The 15,215-nt window shown below is 47.9% G+C and overlaps 1 protein-coding gene across 1 annotated transcript; it reads left to right on the forward strand.

Annotated features, from left to right (window-relative positions):
* The first annotated feature begins 437 nt into the window (after window positions 1–437).
* On the forward strand, window positions 438–15,147 carry LOC129543586 (putative E3 ubiquitin-protein ligase makorin-1). The gene is made up of 8 exons (XM_088831526.1): window positions 438–508; window positions 8,168–8,257; window positions 8,656–8,923; window positions 11,077–11,193; window positions 11,368–11,540; window positions 11,665–11,775; window positions 14,337–14,484; window positions 14,719–15,147. Exons 1-8 carry the CDS (start codon window positions 438–440, stop codon window positions 14,854–14,856), a joined length of 1,116 nt encoding a protein of 371 aa, XP_088687652.1. The 3' UTR covers window positions 14,857–15,147.
* Window positions 15,148–15,215: the final 68 nt, after the last annotated feature.

Genomic DNA, 15,215 nt, shown 5'->3' on the forward strand with positions numbered 1-15,215 from the left:
TGCCAGCTAGGAATCCACCAGCCAGTTAAACTACCTAGAAGAGGCCTGACGGGCTGATTTGCTATCATCCAATCTGGAGCTTCCTCATTAGAGCTTCAGGCAAGCCCCTCCTGGCCACCTCTCATTGTGGCCCTTGCTGAAACCCTCAAAGTCCTTAACTCATCCCCCAGTTTCCTCTAGAAATCCTCTAGGGATCCCCCAAGGCCCTCCTGCCCTGCTCCACCTATATCCTGCAGCCTAAGCAGAGCAGCTAGAGCCCCCAGCCCCCTAGCCTTCCAGCCATCCTGCTCTACACTCCGTCCCACCTCAGGCAGGCCTGGGGCCATGGGGAGGGGTGGGCCGCATTTCCCAGCCCCTCCTCCCATTGGCCCTGCCCAGCAAGGGAGGGATAAAGGAGCACCAGCCCTGCCTGATTCTCATGAGGGGCCACAGCTGGGATGGACTCTGCTGGGTCTGATGGTGATGGCCGAGGTGGGAGGAGCAGCCCCTACTCCCAGCAGTCACGCAGGTAGGGGTCTGGGTTTTGGGAGAACACAGGGGAAGTGGGGGAAATGTCTTTCAGGTTCCTTCTGGTCACTGAAGGCTCAGTCTTAAAGAAGTGGGGTGTATCAGGTGGGAGAAGGGGCTTTCTAGCCCCCACCCCAATGCAGGAAGGGTCTAGAGATGACCTCTCACCTCCTCATAGTCCAGAGAAGGAGACAGACCAGAGAGGGGATGAGACACACCAAGGCTGCACAGCTCAATCAGAGCCAGCTCTGGGTCTGACCATTCAGGGCAGAGATTCCCCACTTGTCTTTTTTCTCTTTATGCAGCAAAGGTTTTTCTGCACAGCAACACCACGCAGCTCTCTGTGGTGGGACCTGTTCTTCCTGTCACCTTTGTAGCCCCTGCATGCGGCCTAGTGCCAGGTGTTCCCAAGCATTTGAAAGGAAATACTTCAGGTTGAACATTACACCATTAGAGAGTCATTCCTTTTGGGTATGCTAGCTCACTAGTCCTCCCATCAAACATTCAGACCTTAAAACACATTCATTTTCGCAACAGCTGGAAGAGCTCAGTTCCCCGAAGAGAACTGAAGTTTGGGTAAAGGAGGGATCATTCTCCCTAAAGAGGGATCACTGTAGATCTTAGAGTCTCCGTGTGAAGTGCTTTCCCCAGGCTGGGAAGAAAGGTGATCTGATAGCATGGGGAAGGCAAAAGAAAGGAAGACGGACTTTTACTAAAGGAGATTTTCAGTTGTTTCTGGCCCTGCCCAAAACTCAGGAAGGAAGGTGGCATGCTAGACTAAGTTTGAGTCCTGAAGTTTTTATTTGTTTATTTATTGGCTGCACTGGGTCTTTGTTGGGGGCACGGGGCTTCTCGTTGCGGTGGCTTTTCTTGATGCGGAGCATAGGCTCTAGGGCAAGGGTTCAAAAGCTGTGATGCACAGGCTTTGTTGCCCTGCAGTTTGTGGAATCCTCCCGGAGCAGAGACGGAACCTGTGTCCCTTGCATTCACAGGCAGATTCTTAACCACTGGACCACCAGGGAAGTCACAAGGGCTCTCCAGTTTTAAGAATCCCGGTCAGGATGTGGCCGGCTGTGCCTCCCGCCTTACCACCCCAGCCCTGATCTCCTGGTCCCTGCTCTTCTCCGCGCCCTCTGCTCCTGTTCAGCAGGCCAGCCCCAATTCCCTGGGCCCACTGCTCAGGGGTCCACCGCTCTGGCCTCCCAGCCACCCAGATGCTCCTGCTGCCTCCCTGGGCCTAGATTACCTGTGACCTCTGGCTGCTCTGTCCCCAGAAGTTGGCTTCAGAAACTTCCCCAAATCCAGCGACCTTCACTGGTGGCAATTCAATCTTGGTTAACTAAATACTGTGCTGAGTGGCCACACCTGTGTTATAGCCTTAACTCTTGTTCTGAGTCACAGGCCAGTTACTTGACCTCTCTCAGCTTCAGATTTTGTAAACAAAAGAAGATTCCTGGCTTTTAAGGTTTGTTTTGAGGATTAAATGAACTAATCTGCCATTTCCTCCAAACCAAATGTATTTTATCGATATATCAGGGTTGTGTGGGTAGAAGACCTAGCAACAGAAACAAGTTTAAGCAATGCTAGGTAAAATCAAACAGAGTCCTTTGCAGGACTTATCAGAGCCTTTAAGATGTTTATAGACAATAAGCAATATACAACATGACTCTAAGAACATACAGAAGGAGGAGTTTCTCAAATTGATCTGATCACAAAGCCCCTAGCCTCTTTTGTTGTAGCTCATCTGATGGTCTAAGAGCCCCTCTGGATCTGCTGGGAGAATTGTGTCACTGGACCTCTCAGCTTGTGAAGGAACTAGTGTTGTGGCCTCTCCAGGCAGCCCTGGAGGTCAGCCTCACTGGTGGTCTTTAGGGAAAGCAAAGCTTTGGGGACCTGGGACAGGAGGCTTGCAAGCCCTTCCTTTGAGGGCCACTGGCTCCTCCCCTAGGAGATGAGAGGCTGCTCCTTGTGGGTCCCTCACCCTTTCCCCAGTGATTGTCATTTCCACTTCACCATTTAACCCACCCTCCGTCCACCCTCCAGCCTCGCTGATGTGGCGGTCACCACTGACCTAGTCCGTCCCCTACTCCAGCCTCTTCCTATTTACTCCCCAACTTGTAATTGGGAGCAGCAACATAGCAGGCCTGGCATCTTTTATAAACCTAAAAGAAATTTGAAAAAGCATGTTTCCCCTTCATTCTCCAAGTTATCTAATGGTTTTCATCATAAGGTAAATTGTTGCAAAGGTTAAATTTCTAATGTATTCTTAATAGTCCTGTTTAAAAACAAATACTTATTTACTTGGCTGCACTGGGTCACAGTTACAGCACACGGGATTTTGGCTGTGGCGCTCGGGCTCAGTTGCTCTGCGGCGTGCAGGATCTTAGTTCCCCAACCAGGGATCAATCCTGTGTCCCCTGCAATGCAGGGCAGATTCCTAACCACCGGACCACCAGAGAGGTCCACTAAATAGTCCCATTTTAAAATAAAACAATTATTCTTTTTTCATTCCAAAACAGTTTTAAGTGTTGTTTTTAGAGAAGCTACATCACTAAATCAAATGCTTTTTCACCATTTCTGAATCTTCTTTCTCCAAGGCTGGCGCCTCAGGCAAGATTTTGAGGAACGTGTTCAAAGCTCTCAGCCCACAAGAACTTGCCTTTAATCTTCCTAGAGGAACTTGTCCATTTTTCCAAGCCAGGCAATGATAACGATTAAAAGGCACCATGGGGTACTGGGCTGCGGCTGGCTGGGGCTCTGTGTAGAATTTCAACCTGAGCTATTTCAGGCTGCTTGCTTTAGGTCCTACTAATGAGCTTGCTGTGTGGGCAGCTGACGAGCAACAGCAGGTGAGCAGTTGGATCTGAATAAGTATATTATTCTTTTCCTGTATCCAGTGGCATCTGAATCCCAGAGAGTTAACATATAATGTCATCCACTTAAAAAATACATAAGCAGGCTCTTTACAGTTTTACATAATTCCTTTTTCTCCTTAAATGCCTATTTACACCCCCACGGAATTTCATAGTACTATTTTTATTTATTTGGCCTTGTTGGGGTTTGCTTGTGGTGCACAGGCTCTTCGTTGTGACATGCAGGCTTCTCTAGTTGCAGAGAACTGAGGTGTGTAGGATCTTAGTTCCCCAACCAGGGTTCGAACCCTCGTCCCCTGCATCGCAAGGTGGATTCCTAACCGCTGGTTGACCAGGGAAGTCCCTAATAAAATATTTTTATTCTCAGAAACCTTTTGCTGATCACAATATTATTTGCTCCTGCAACAAAGATATTTGTGAAACAAAAATATGACTATGACTTTTTTCTAGATTTAGTTACTGGAAGTACTCAATACATTCCCCCCCCCCCTTTTTTTATTTTTTTCGGTTGTGCCTCATGGTTTGCAGGATCTTAGTTCTCCCACCAAGGATTGAACCCCAGATCCCAGCCATAAAAGTGCCAAGTCCTAAACACTGGACTGCCAGGGAATTCCCTACACACTTTAACAGTTAATTACTAAATAAGAAAATTTTCTTTAGAAGATTTAGTTGAAGTTGTTGCTTCGCCCTGTCAAAAAAGCTCATGCATCCATGGATAAACATTACTTATTGCTAGAATAAGACAGAATTCAACATCAATTGTTTTTCGTCATTCAATTTTTAAGAATTTTTATTAGGGTATAGTTGATCTAAAATGTTGTGCTATTAACATCAATTTCTATTTCTACTATTGATGAATGGAAACACTGAGAAGTCTTGTTCACATAAATAAGCAAACAGAAATGAAAAGTGATTTGTTACAGTAGGGACACTCGATTCTTTGAATTTCTTCCGAAAATACCAGAAAACGATGTAGTGGTCTGAATTAAAATCAAAAGTTACTGTTTAATGATCTTACATGACCCTCCTTACCCTCACAACAGCTTTTATAAAAATAACAACAATAGTAACTACAGCTATTATATTGTATGACAATAATCATTGTAGTAATGTTTTCTTACTACTAGCACCTCCTCAAAGACCCTCCCTGACCATCCTGTCTAAAGTGGGTCCCCACCCTGCCAGCTTTTTATTTCTGCCTGAATCCTTTCTACCGTCTGTACTTGTCTTGGTTATCTCTGCCCTTGTTGCAAGTCCAGGACTGGGGGAGGCAGGGATAATAAATTATGCAGGGTTGAATCCTGTCTTTATTTAAAGCTTTGCTATTTCATTCATTGTGGATTTTTAATTTTATTTTTGGCTGTTCTGGGTCTTCGTTGCCGCGCTGGCTTTTCTCTGGTTGTGGTGAGTGGGCTTCTCACTGCAGTGGCTTCTCTTGTTGCAGAGCACAGGTTCTAGGATGTACTGCTGCTGCTAAGTCACTTCAGTCGTGTCCGACTCTGTGTGACCCCACAGACGGAAGCCCACCAGGCTCCCCTGTCCCTGGGATTCTCCAGGCAAGAACACTAGAGTAGGTTGCCATTTCCTTCTCCAATGCGTGAAAGTGAAAAGTGAAAGTGAAGTTGCTCAGTCGTGTCCGACTCTTAGCGACCCCGCGGACTGCAGCCTACCAGGCTCCTCCATCCATGGGATTTTCTAGGCAAGAGTACTGGAGTGGCTTGCCATTGCCTTCTCCGCAATAGAGAAGGATGTACAGGCTTCAATATTTGTGGCTTTCCTGGGCTCTAGAGCACAGACTCAATAGTTGTGGCACATGGGCTTAACTGTCCCACAGCATGTAAGATCTTCCTTGACCAGGGATCGGATCCATGTCTCCTGCATTGCAGGTGGATTCTTTACCACTGAGCCACCAGGGAAGCCCCGTTGTGGATTTTTTTCTGAATTAATTTACATCTTAAAAAAAATCATACTAAAATATCATTTCCTTTTATGACCGTGTGTCTGTTGAAATTTTGTGTCCAAGGTGAGTGCCTCATTTGCCTCCCCTGTTTGTGCCGCGGGTTTGTTGATCCTCGGCTCCATCAATTCCGGGAGCTCCACAGGCAAGTTCCACGTTCAGGAGCTCCACACGTTGTTGTAAATGAAGGACCGTGTGCCGGACAACCTGGTACCTTCACCAGCAAGACTGGTTCGCCCGTTCTTTCCTCCCGCCACCTGTTCCTCTGCCAGGGCCCCTCTGGGACATTCTCTAGGGAGTGGTGGGGGCCACCCTCTGGCAGAGCCCTGGCGCTGGCTGGCAGTCTGTTTTCTCGCAGGACAAGAGTCCGGCCTCTGTCCCCACCCTTGCTGCCCTGCCCATTTCACCTGTGGGATCATTCCCACTCCCAGGAAGGCAGCACACAACAAGAGCAGAGGTCCCCAGAGCCCTGGGGCCGGCCTGAGCTCACAGTAGATTCTCAATAGATGCTGGCCCAACTCAGCCTTCTCCTGCCCTTCCCACCTCACACCCTGACCCTCAAGTGTCCCTGTAGTAACGGTGACGATGATGTTGATGACAGAAGAGTGATCAGTTCAGTCGCTCAGTCGTGTCCGACTCTTTGCGACCCCATGAACCACAGCACGCCAAGCCTTCCGGTCCATCACCAACTCCTGGAGTTTACCCAAACTCATGTCCATCGAGTCGGTGATGCCATCCAGCCAACTCATTCTCTGTCATCCCTGTCTCCTCCAGCCCCCAATCCCTCCCAGCATCAGAGTCTTTTCCAGTGAGTCAACTCTTCCTTCGAATCAGGTGGCCAAAGTATTGGAGTTTCAGCTTCAGCATCAGTCCTTCCAATGAACACCCAGGACTGATCTCCTTTACGATGGACTGGTTGGATCTCCTTGCAGTCCAAGGGACTCTCAAGAGTCTTCTCTAGCACCACAATTCAAAAGCATCAATTCTTTGGCGATCAGCTTTCTTCACAGTCCAACTCTCACATCCATACATGACCACGGGAAAAACCATGGCCTTGACTAGACGGACCTTTGTTGGCAAAGTAATGTCTCTGCTTTTTAATATGCTGTCTAGGTTGGTCATAACTTTTCTTCCAAGGAGTAAGCGTCTTTTAATTTCATGGCTGCAGTTACCATCTGCAGTGATTTTGGAGCCCAAGAAAATAAAGTCAGCCACTGTTTCCACTGTTTCCCCATCTATTTGCCATGAAGTGATGGGACCAGATGACATGCTCTTTGTTTTCTGAGTGTTGAGCTTTAAGCCAAATTTTTTACTCTCCTCTTTCACTTTCATCAAGAGGCTCTTTAGTTCTTCACTTTCTGCCATAAGGATGGTGTCATCTGCATATCTGAGGTTATTGATATTTCTCCCAGCAATCTTGATTCCAGCTTGTGCTTCATGCAGCCCAGTGTTTCTCATGATGTACTCTGCATATAAGTTAAATAAGCAGGGTGACAATATACAACCTTGACGTACTCCTTTTCCTATTTGGAACCAGTCTGTTGTTCCATGTCCAGTTCTAACTGTTGCTTCCTGACCTGCATATTGGTTTCTCAAGAGGCAGGTCAGGTGGTCTGGTATTCCCATCTCTTTCAGAATTTTCCACAGTTTATTGTGATCCACACAGAAGAGTGATAAGAACAGTTAATATTTTTTGAGGGCTTGCTGTGTACTAGGTATAGTTGGCCGTGAGGGTTCTGACCCCATGGATTAAAACAACCACAGATTGAAAATATTTGGGGGAAAAAAATCCCAGGAAGTTCCAAAAAACAAAACTTGAATTTGCAGCCAATATTTACATAGTATTTACATTGTAATAGGTTTATAAGTGATCTAGAGATGACTTAAAAGTATATATGCAAATACTATTTCACTTCATATAAGGAACTTGAGCATCCATGAATTTTGGTGCGTGTGGGGGTTCTGGAACCCACCTCCTATGGATATCAAGGGATAGCTGTAGTTTACATACACTATCTCACTTGCATTTTGCATCATCCCGTGAAGTAGGTGCTAGTAATTTATAAATGAAGAAATGAGGCATGGACAAGTAATCCAAGCTCACACAACCAAAAGCAGTGGTACCAGGCAGAACTGGCTATGTCATCTGTGGGACCCAGCACAAAAAGAAAATCAAGGCCTCTTGTCCAAAAATTTAATAATTTCAAGGCAGCAACAGCAGAGCTTTGAAGCTAGTGTGGGGTCCCTGGGTGACTACATGGGTTCATGACCGTAGGGCGGGCCCTGGTTCCAGAAGCTGAATCCAGAATTCTGACTTCAGAGCCCAAAAGACTCTGTGCTTGGAGAAAATAACAGTGATCACTATGATTTACTAAGCACCTGCTGTGTACATTGTATGAAATCTTAAAAAAGCCTTACAATGACCCTGAGGTAACAGGAGGCATTGTTACTCTCACTAAAATATATATATTTCTTTATTTACTCATTTTTGGTTGTGCTGGGTCTTAGTTGCCCTATGTGGGATCTAGCTCCCTGGCCAGGGATCAAACCCAGGCCCCCTGCACTGGGAACATGGAGTCTTACCCCCTGGACCACCAGGGAAGTGCCCGCTACTCTTATTTTTAAGGGTGAGGAAATCAAGCTTTAGGGAAGTTGAGTTACCACCCAGGGATCATTATCCAGCAGAGGCAGGATCTGAACACAGGACCAAGCCTGGAGCCTGAGTCCTCATGTCACACAGCCTCTTTCGAGAAGGATCGCAAAGGCAGGCACTAAAATGGGGCTGGGCATGATCTCTTAGGAATGTTGACCAAGGGCCCTGTCACTGGAGGTCCAGCCGCTGCTTCCCTTGGGACCAGAAGGCATCCCGGCTCTGCAGATATTTCCAGCGAGGCTTCTGCTTCCATGGAGATGGATGCAGGTAAGCACCTCTTCTTTTCAATATTTATTTTTATTTCGCTGGTTATTTGGCTGTGCTAGGTCTTAACTGTGGCACGCAGGATATCTGATCTTCATAGGGTCATGCAGACTGTTTAGTTGCATCATGTAGTATCTAGTTCCCCAACCAGGGATCGAACCTAGGTCCCCCTGCCTTGGGAGCATGAAGTCTTAGCCACTGGACCCCCAGGGAAGTTGCCTGCACCTCTTCTCCAGTGGGGAGCGGGCTGGGGGACTGGGGAGGAACAGTCCCTTATGGACCATGCATCTTCCCAGAGCCCGCTGTACCCTCGAATCTCCAGGTTCTGGGCAAAGCTGGCTCTGAGCCCCAGCAGGGCTAGCCCTGTCTTCTCACGCATCTCTTCCCCCACCCCCTAACAGCTACCAGCACCTGCTGTCTCCCCATCACCTTGAGTGGGGCCGCCGCCATTCGGAGCCCCACGTCACCCTGCCAGGGCCCCGGCTGGGACTGACCCGCAGGGGCTCCGAGCCCTCCTACCTGCCCTCTGTGGCCATCAACTGGGGCTGCGTAGGGGCCAACCCGGACATGGAGCTTGGCCCAGACGGGCTGTTCAGCAAGGCTGAGGACGCTGGTGGCAGCTCCCGGAAGTTCCTGTCACTAGCATGGGAGTCATCGCGGGCACTGCAGGTGGGCACAAGCAGGATCAGGGTCCCTGCCCTGTCTCCAAGCAAGGCTGCTATTTCCTTCCACCAATCTCCATCCTCAAGACTCCCAGACAGAGGGAAACTTTCCTCCAGCTCTATTGCTCTCTGTGTTTTAGGGGCAGAATACCATGGTGCCTGTGGAGTGAAACCACCTAATTTCAAATGCTGGCTCCACCACTTTGGAACTGTGTGACCTTGCACAAGGCACTTAACCTCCCTGGGCCTCGACTGCCTCATCTGCAAAGTGAAGTGAAGTCGTTCAGTCGTGTCCGGCTCTTTGCGACCCCATGGACTGTAGCCTACCAGGCTCCTCTGTCCATGGGATTTTCCAGGCAAGAGTACTGGAATGGGTTGCCATTTCCTTCTCCAGCATCTGCAAAAAGGCACTGATATTATTCCTTACCTCACAGGGCTGTGACAAATTCGTGCATGTGGTGTGCTTAGCCCAGTACCTGGCACAGAGTAAACACTAAATGTTAGGGGCTACTTTTAAAATTATTGCTTTAGTTCAGTGCTGTTCAACAGAAATATATAATTTTTTTAAAATCAGCTTTATTGAGATACATAATTCACAAACCAAAAATTTCACCAATTTAAAGTGTACAATTTAATGTAGTACAGTATGTTCAGAGTTGTATAAATAGTACTGTTTTTCAAATTAACTTTTATTGGAGTCTATTGATTTGTAGTGTTGTGTTAGTTTCTTCTGTACAACAAAGTGAATCAGTTACATATGTACATATCTCCATGATTTTTTAGATTCTTTTCCCATATAGATCATTTCAGAGTATTGAGTAGAATTCCGTATGCTATACAGTAGGTTCTTATTAGTAGCACTATTTAATTTTAGAAGATTTTCATTATCTCAAAAGAAATCCATTAGCAATCACTCTCCATCCACAACCCTTCCCAGCCACTGGCAACCACTACTCTATTTTCGGTCTCTAAGGATTCACCTATTCTGGACATTTCATATAAATAGAATCATGCACATTCTATGGCTGTTTTGTGTCTGGTTTCTTTTATTTAGTATGTAATATTTTCTAGGTTCATCCAGGTTGTAGCATATATATATATTTCATTACCCCCTTTTTTTCACGCAACAGTACATTTAATCTTTACTAGACCCTGTGTAATAAGAACTATGGTTTAGTCATGTCTGACTCTTTTGCAGCCCTATGGACCGCAGTCTGGCAGGCTCCTTTGTCCATGGGATTTCCCAGTCAAGGATACTGGAGTGGGTTGCCGCTTCATTCCCTTTTATGGCCAAATAATATCCCATTGTATGGATATATACCACATTTTGTTTTATTCATTCACCAATTGATGGATACTTGGGTGGTTTTTGCTTTTTGGCTATTATAAATAATGTTGCTATGAACACTTATGTACAAGTTTTTATGCAGATGTATCTTTTCATTTCTCTTGGGTGTATACTGGATCATGTGTTAACCCTATGTTTAATATTTTGAGGAACCACCAAACTGTTTGCCAAAGTGGTTGCACCATTTTACAATTCACATTTGTAATTAAAATTTTTCTAGTAGCCTTATTTTTAAAAAAGTAAAAAGCAATGGGTGAAATTAATTTTAATATTTTAACTCGATATATCAAAAGTTACATATCCAAAGTCATTTCTATATGTAATCAATATAAAATTATTAGTAAAACATTTTAGATTATTTGGGGTATTAAGCTGCAACATCTCATGTGTATTTCACCCTTGCAACACATCTGAGTTCAGACTAGCTCCATTCCAAGTATCCGATAGCCACACATGGCAGGTGGCCGTCGTTCTCTATTGTGGAGAACTCCTTGAGACCCCATGGACTATAGCTGGCCAGGCTTCTCTGTCCACTGAATCCTCCAGGCAAGAATACTGGAGTGGGTTGTTATTTCCTCCTTTAGAGGATCTTCCCCACCCAGGGATGGAACCAGGGTCTCTTGCGTTGCAGGCAGATTCTTTACCCTCTGAGCCACCAGGAAAGCCCAATGAATGGCACGGGTCCAAACAGTTTTGTTAGAGATGGACTCTGAACTACTGGGCAAAAGAACGTCATGCGCCCGCCGGGCCTTCCGTGCAGCGGACGCTCAGCAGATGCCACATGAATGAGGAAATGAGTGAACGGATCCAGTTTCTCCCCAACAGCTGCTGACGGTGATCACCGCTACTTCCTGGAGCCTCCACCTCAGTCAGATCCTGTCCAGGAGCTTCTGGCCCCGTTTCAGAGCTTTGACCTTGAGGTGCAGCAGGTAGTGGAGGGGGATGGGGGGAGGACGCCATGCTGGACCTCTGGGATGCCCAGAGCTGCTGGAGGAGGGGCCTGTGGTCCTGGGGCTGTACTTGGGGTAGCAATGTGTGTGTGTCTGTCTGTGTGTTGGCAGGGCGGGGTTGGGGATGTGCTCTGACCCTGCCTGTGGCTGCAGAGGGTGCAGGACAGTCAGGATGTCGTGTGTGGCATCTGCATGGACAAGGTGTGGGACAAGCCGGAGGCCGAGCGGCTCTTCGGCATCCTGCCCAACTGCAGCCACGCCCACTGCCTGGGCTGCCTGCGCGCCTGGCGGAAGAGCCGACGGGACTTCCCGCTCGATGTCATCAAGTAACGGCCTTGGAGAAGCCAGCCGGGAAGGGGGGAAAGGCCCCCAGGAGGGGTGGGCTTGTCACTACCCCTCTTTCACCTTCCACTCTCCTCCACCCCAACCCCCAACCCCTCCACCTCGCAGGGCCTGTCCCCAGTGCCGGGTCCATTCCAGCTACATCATCCCCTGCAGATTCTGGGTGACCAAGGGGCCTGAGAAGGAGCAACTCATCAGGAACTTCAAGGCTCGGACCAGGTAAAACTGGTGGGGGGAATGTGACACAGGTTAGGAAGGAAGGAAAGCAACCCCTGAGCCATTCCCACTCCTCCGGGGTTCCCAGCATGGTCTCCCCCCAGTCCTGGGAAGGCAGAGTGTTGGAGATGGCAGGCAAGAGTGTGAGCTATTTCCACCATTTCAGAAAGCCCGATGGGTAACAAGAGTGACCGAGACAGTCAGGGCCAAGTTCCTCCTCTAGCCTGGCTCAGGGTACATGAAGGATCTTTCAGCACGATGAGAAACCCGGCTTGGCTTTTATTTCTAGTTTTCTTTTCTTCTTCTTCTTCTTTTTTTTTTTTTAAAGCATTAAAGAGTGGGATTTCCCTAGCAGCCCAGTGGTTAGGACTCAGTTTTCACTGCTTGGGCCTGGGAGCCTTTCCCCAGTAGGGGAACTAAGATCCCAAAAACCGTGCAGTGTGGCCAAACGAAGACATTTAAATCAGGAAAGTAAATTGATACGAATGCCTGTTGTTTCTTACATAATTTTTGAAAACATGGGGTTTCTGAAGACACTTAAATGCAGCCCTTGGAGACGGGGTAAAGTTGAGTAGGTTTTCATCTCTTGGGGAGGGTAGGCTTTTATGTAAAAGCTCAAATTAGTTACAATTCCAAGGTCTTAATTCTACCTTCCCAAAGGGTTTATTACACTTGACGTATGCAAAGTATATCTGGATAGAGAGTGGGATAAAAATACCTAGTCTCTCCCTGAATTTTGCCTGTGAACAGTTATTAAACTGCCTCAACAAAGTTACTGAGAACAAACCTGGGCGGAGTCTCACAGCCGGGGAGGTGTTGGAACTGGGGATGGAGGAGGAGCAAGGAGGAAGAGAAAATGGAGGCGTTCAGGCAGAGGGAGGTCGAAGTGGGGAGATCCTGGCGGCTGGCAGCCAATTGGGAGTGTTCAGAAGTCATCGGGGCCAGAAGGGAGCGCCCAGGCCCAGGTGTGACAGGAGACAGACATCGCAGGTCACAGCCACTGTGAAGTGGGACGCTTACTCTCCTCACTTTGCAGAAGAAACTGAGGAAAGGTCTATAGGGCTTAAGGGAGGAAGTGGGGCTTGAACCCAGGCATTCTGACTCCTAGCGTGGACTAGGAGGAATGGTGGGGAGGACACCGATGTGAGAGAAGGGACACTGAAAGATGATGAGCGCTTCCAGCTCAGGCAGCCTCAGGACTGGTGTCACGTGAGACCGAGTGAGAGGCTAATGGAGAACTTGGTCAGATGGAGTGGGGGGCTTTTTACCTTTTGGTCATGCAGCAAGGCATTTGGGATCTTATTTCCCTGACCAGGGGTTGGACCCATCCCCCCTCCACTGGAAGCACAAAGTCTTACCCACTGGACCACCAGGGAAGTCCCATGGCTGAGTGGGGGGCTTTTGATCACTGTCTGGATGGATGGGTCCCTAATGCTAGCTTTGGTCAAATGGTAAGAAGAGGAAGAGAGGCAGTGATTTAGAGGGACTCCCCGGCTCCCAGCTTGGTGGCCAAAGGGATCCTGCATTCATGCTGGGACTGCAGGAAGTGGGAAAGACTCAACTGCGCTGGTGTCAAGCAGAGTTGGTGATGCAGGAAAAAGGCTACAAATAAAGCTCTTTATCTTTTTCTCCCTGTTCCTGCTTAAGCAGATCACAAGTTGCCCGCAAACCCTTCCTGTATCTGACCTTTCACAGAGTGAAATTTGAAATCTCAGAAGTGGGAAACTTCTTAATCAAATTTCATTAGCTAGCAATTACCAAATCATGAGAAAATGGCAACCCACTCCAGTATTCTTGCCTGGAAAACCCCATGGACAGAGGAGCCTGGCAGACCACAGTCCATGAGGTCGCTGAGTCGGACACGACTGAGCGACTTCACTTTACTGAAGACCACCCCTCAGAAGAGAGCATTGTTCTAAACTAGTTACAGAGACACATTGTAGGATTATCTGTTCTCCCTCCTTAGGTGGTTTTATTGAAACTTAGTTCAAAGAAGGAAAGGAGATTCCGAGTCACTGCTGTCCCAAATAGACTCTGGGAATGAAGAGAAAGGTACCACTTAAGACACTTTACTGCCATCTGCTGGGAAATAACTGTCATTAACATCTACACTTGACTGTGATGCTAGCTGTTCAGTCGCTCACTCGTCACGAAGTCGTGTCTGATTCTTGGCGACCCCATGGACTGCAGCACGCCAGCCTTCCCTGTCCTTCACCATCTCCTGTGCTTTGCTCAAGCTCATGTCCATTGAGTCGGTGATGCCATCCAACCATCTCATCCTCTGTTGCCTGCTTCTCCTCCTGCCCTCAATCTTTCCCAGCATCAGGGTCTTTTCCAATCAGGCTCTTCGCATCAGGTGGCCAGAGTATTGGAACTTCAGCTTCAGCACGAGTCCTTTCAGTGAATATTCAGGGTTGATTTCCTTTAGGATGATGCCAGAGGTGCCAGCATGGATGTGGCGTCTTTGGGCTGTGTACAGCCTACCCAAGCTTACACATTGGCCCTTGTTCCTGGGGCAACTGGGCTTGACGGTGATTGTCTTCTCTCCTTCTGCCCTCTCATAGCCAGATTCAATGCCGGTTCTTCATGCGGGGGAATGGCCGCTGCCCTTTCAAATCTGACTGCATTTACCTGCACCAGCTCCCAGATGAGGCCCCGAGTTTTGATCCTCTCTGGCCTGAGAGTATGCAGCTGGCCTCTGTGAGTGAGGTGGTAATAGCAGGGATATGGAGGTTGGGAAGGCTGCTAATTATGCTTTGTAATAAATGTCTGATAAATGTAAAACCTACATATGGTATCTGTGACACTGATGGTGCCTGTGTGGATGTGGCACTTCTGTGCTATGTACAACCTGCCCAACCTACGTGTCAGCCTTGATTCTCTGGTACCAGGTATGACTAGAACTGAAGCTGATGGGTTTTCACTTATTTCTTTTTCTATTCCCAGGCAGTGGGCACACCAGTGTTCCTAGGGGGCACCAAGCCAGAAGGGGAAGTGTTCTTCATGGACTGTGCCCTGGGCATGGCTTTCTGGGGTTCAGAGCTCCTCCTGGACCCCAATAGTTCTTACCACTGCCTGCTATAACCAGGATCAACGTGTGGGGGATGGGGCTGAGGGGCAGGGGTTGCCAGGTGGTAGGTATTTCCCCTTTTGGGGCTTGGTAGGGGACGAAAGTTGCAAGCCCTCTACCCTCATGAACTGCAGCAGTGACAGCTGGGGGACGTAGGGAGGGGGTAGGGTTCTCAATGTCTTGGCAGGGACTTGGTTTTTAACTTTGCTTTTTTGTAAAAGGATTCTGAAGGAAACCAATAAAATGCACCTAAACCATCACTCCTGCTGTCTGAACAGTGCTTATACCCCAGGCGTGCCCCCGTCCCAACCAAGGGGTTGCTTCTGCACTTAATCTGTTGCGGTATCACTTGTGACTTGGCTTTTGGAAAACT

This window comes from Moschus berezovskii, chromosome 23 (genome assembly GCF_049115385.1).
Source record: "Moschus berezovskii isolate FMDL1 chromosome 23, NW_MosBer_1.0, whole genome shotgun sequence".
Lineage (NCBI taxonomy): Eukaryota > Metazoa > Chordata > Mammalia > Artiodactyla > Moschidae > Moschus > Moschus berezovskii.

Coding starts and splice junctions, on each gene's coding strand:
- LOC129543586 (XM_088831526.1), top strand. CDS start 438: ATGGACTCTGCTGGGTCTGATGGTGATGGCCGAGGTGGGAGGAGCAGC. Junction 8,258..8,655: donor TTCCATGGAGATGGATGCAG/GTAAGCACCTCT, acceptor ACCCCCTAACAG/CTACCAGCACCTGCTGTCTC. Junction 11,541..11,664: donor TTCCCGCTCGATGTCATCAA/GTAACGGCCTTG, acceptor TCCACCTCGCAG/GGCCTGTCCCCAGTGCCGGG.